At 34.6% G+C, this 2,530-nt stretch overlaps 1 protein-coding gene across 1 annotated transcript; it reads left to right on the top strand.

The window, feature by feature from the left end:
* On the top strand, nucleotides 1-1,797 carry LOC127246256 (NADPH:quinone oxidoreductase-like). Its single transcript, XM_051267513.1, has 3 exons — nucleotides 1-192; nucleotides 906-1,094; nucleotides 1,365-1,797. The coding sequence occupies exons 1-3, from the start codon at nucleotides 96-98 to the stop codon at nucleotides 1,670-1,672; spliced, it is 594 nt and encodes a 197-aa protein (XP_051123470.1). The 5' UTR covers nucleotides 1-95; the 3' UTR covers nucleotides 1,673-1,797.
* Nucleotides 1,798-2,530: the final 733 nt, after the last annotated feature.

The following is a 2,530-nucleotide window of genomic DNA, read 5'->3' as shown; positions in this document are numbered from 1 at the left end:
TTATCTTTTGAGTTTTGGCTGTCAATAGGGAATTTCTTATTAGTTGGGTTAAGTCTAAGCTGCAGTGTGCACTGAGATTGCGAAGAAGACAATCCATGGCGGCATCCGTAGCTTCCCCTCCAGTGATCAAAGTCGCTGCGCTCTGTGGCTCCCTCCGAAAGGGCTCCTACAACCGTGGTCTCCTCCGTGCCGGTACTGATTTATTGTTTCTCAACTCATTTGGACTGGATTCCTGTGCATTGTTGTTTCTGGTTTTTGCCTTCTCGAGCTGTGAGGTAGAACTGCGCAGGTGCTTCTTTCCGATTTTGAGTGAAATCTGTTCGGTCTTGTTCTTTTTTCTTTTTTATTTTCCGTTGGAGTTGTGTACTGCTTTGTTGTAATGTGGTATAGTGTTTCCTGCTTTCCTGCACCTTCTAGAATACAATTAAATTGTAATCATTGCGTTTGAAATTAGGCAGTGATCTTGTATTTAATTGTTCAGCTCCGATCCGAACATTTTGGAACTTGTAAGATCAGAATTGAGTGTGGAGGTTCCCGCTAAGATAGAGTATCAATTGGTAATTTGTCGAAGAAATCGACAGTAGTTTTAATCCAGATTCGTATTATAATGGTGATCAAACTTGTGATTAGATGATGTTTTCGAACTTGATTCCAGTTTTCCTTCTTAACGGGATCCTTCCCCTTAATGTTATCAATGAATAATTTGTGGATTATGTTTGCTTTCAAATGACTATACAGTAAACATCTTTTTGATATTGTGTTATGTATTGATTTATTTAGCAATAGGGAAATTATATTTCAATCTTCCTAAGCTGATCTTCTTTGTATCTGTCCTGCTTTTCATCATTTGCTGTTGGCCAATGTTGTACTGGAACTGCTGGGAATGAATCAATCCATATACACAGCCATAGACATTTCGAAGTCCATTAATGGTTTGGAGATCGAGTATGTGGATATATCACCATTGCCGTTTGTCAACACTGATCTTGAGGTTAATGGGACATACCCGCCTGCAGTAGAGGCTTTCAGGCAGAAGATTCTTGCCGCCGACAGCATACTCTTTGCTTCACCGGAATACAATTATTCAATGACCGGTAACTTTTATTTACATTTATGAAGCATATGGTGTTCCATTAGATTCTTACATTAATTTAGTCCATACTTATTTGCTATAGAACAAAGTCTAATGTGCTCTTAATTCATAGAACCATTTGATGTCAACATATCGGAGAGTTGTTAGCTAGAAAAGTAATCGTTGGACAGAAAATGGGAGCTCTAATAAAGAAGATATGATAATGCCACATACAATTTGTTTTCTTGAAGACTTTTGAAGTTTTCTTTGCTAATAATGTCGAACTCGCCAGGTCCTTTAAAAAATGCAATTGATTGGGCATCTAGGCCCCCGAATGTTTGGGGGGACAAAGCAGCAGCAATTGTAAGCGCCGGAGGAGGGTTTGGTGGCGGCAGATCTCAGTATCATCTCCGCCAGACGGGAGTGTACATTGATCTGCATTTCATCAACAAGCCCGAGTTCTTCCTCAATGCATTCCAAGCTCCTGCCAAATTCGACAGTGATGGGAACTTGATCGATGAATCGGCCAAGGAGAGATTGAAGGAGGTTCTCTTGTCGTTATACGCCTTTACCCTCCGGCTCCAAGGTAAGTCTGCTTAAGCTTGCTCGAACTTTTATTATACAGAATGAGATTCTTGTGTGATTGAATAAAATCCATTGTACATCAAACTTGGAAAGTGTTGCTTGCCTACCTGAAGTTGCTATGGCTTGAAAGTTGAAACCAACTGTTCTGGTCTTTTTTTTTTTTTTTATTGCATAACTCTCTATCTTGTGGTGATTTCAAATGCCAAATCAGTTCTTGTTACCATAGGTGTTTGAGACACTCCTTATGTTTATTCGTAAGATTTTAATTTTGATTTTGATTTTGATTTTTAGTTTTGAACAGTAAAATTTTAAATTGAAATAGTTATTTGATGTGATATAAATATATATTGAGATGATGTTTTGAATATAAAAGTTAATTGTAGTGTAATATAGAATAGTAAAACCGAAAATGAAATCTGACTAGTATACACAACCTAATTATTTTGTTTAGATAAAGTTTTTTTAATTATTTTTGGATTTTTTATTTGAATAATAGTTTTGATGTAATGTATATATTTTTTTAGAGAAAATACGGAGTAGTATATTTTTACATAAATGTATCTTTTTAGATTTTTATAATTTTTACTCTATATTCTTGGAAAAATGTACTCACAAAATATTACTCCCTCCGTCCCACATACAATGTTCACGTTGCCGTTTATGTCTGTCCTATGTTTTGTTTTGGAAAATGATTATACACTTTAATTTCATTTTAAACTTTTTAATTTTAATTAAACTAATTAGTTATTTTAATCTTAATTTATAATTATTTATATTATAAGATAATTATTTTCACTAATATATTCTTAATTAAAAAATATATGTATATTGTTGATGAATTTTATTTTTTATTCCAATCTAAGGATGCAATAA

This window comes from Andrographis paniculata, unplaced genomic scaffold (assembly GCF_009805555.1).
Source record: "Andrographis paniculata isolate CXL003 unplaced genomic scaffold, ASM980555v1 Contig30END, whole genome shotgun sequence".
In the NCBI taxonomy this organism is placed as follows: Eukaryota; Viridiplantae; Streptophyta; class Magnoliopsida; order Lamiales; family Acanthaceae; genus Andrographis; species Andrographis paniculata.
Note: the sequence above shows the minus strand (reverse complement) of the source record. Positions and strands in the feature narration are given on the sequence as shown.

What these genes read in the sequence shown, in the direction of transcription:
- LOC127246256 (XM_051267513.1), top strand. Translation starts at nt 96, where the DNA reads ATGGCGGCATCCGTAGCTTCCCCTCCAGTGATCAAAGTCGCTGCGCTC. An exon ending in CCGTGGTCTCCTCCGTGCCG is followed by an intron (nt 193 to 905) that starts GTACTGATTTAT and finishes CCATATACACAG; the next exon opens with CCATAGACATTTCGAAGTCC. An exon ending in ATACAATTATTCAATGACCG is followed by an intron (nt 1,095 to 1,364) that starts GTAACTTTTATT and finishes CGAACTCGCCAG; the next exon opens with GTCCTTTAAAAAATGCAATT.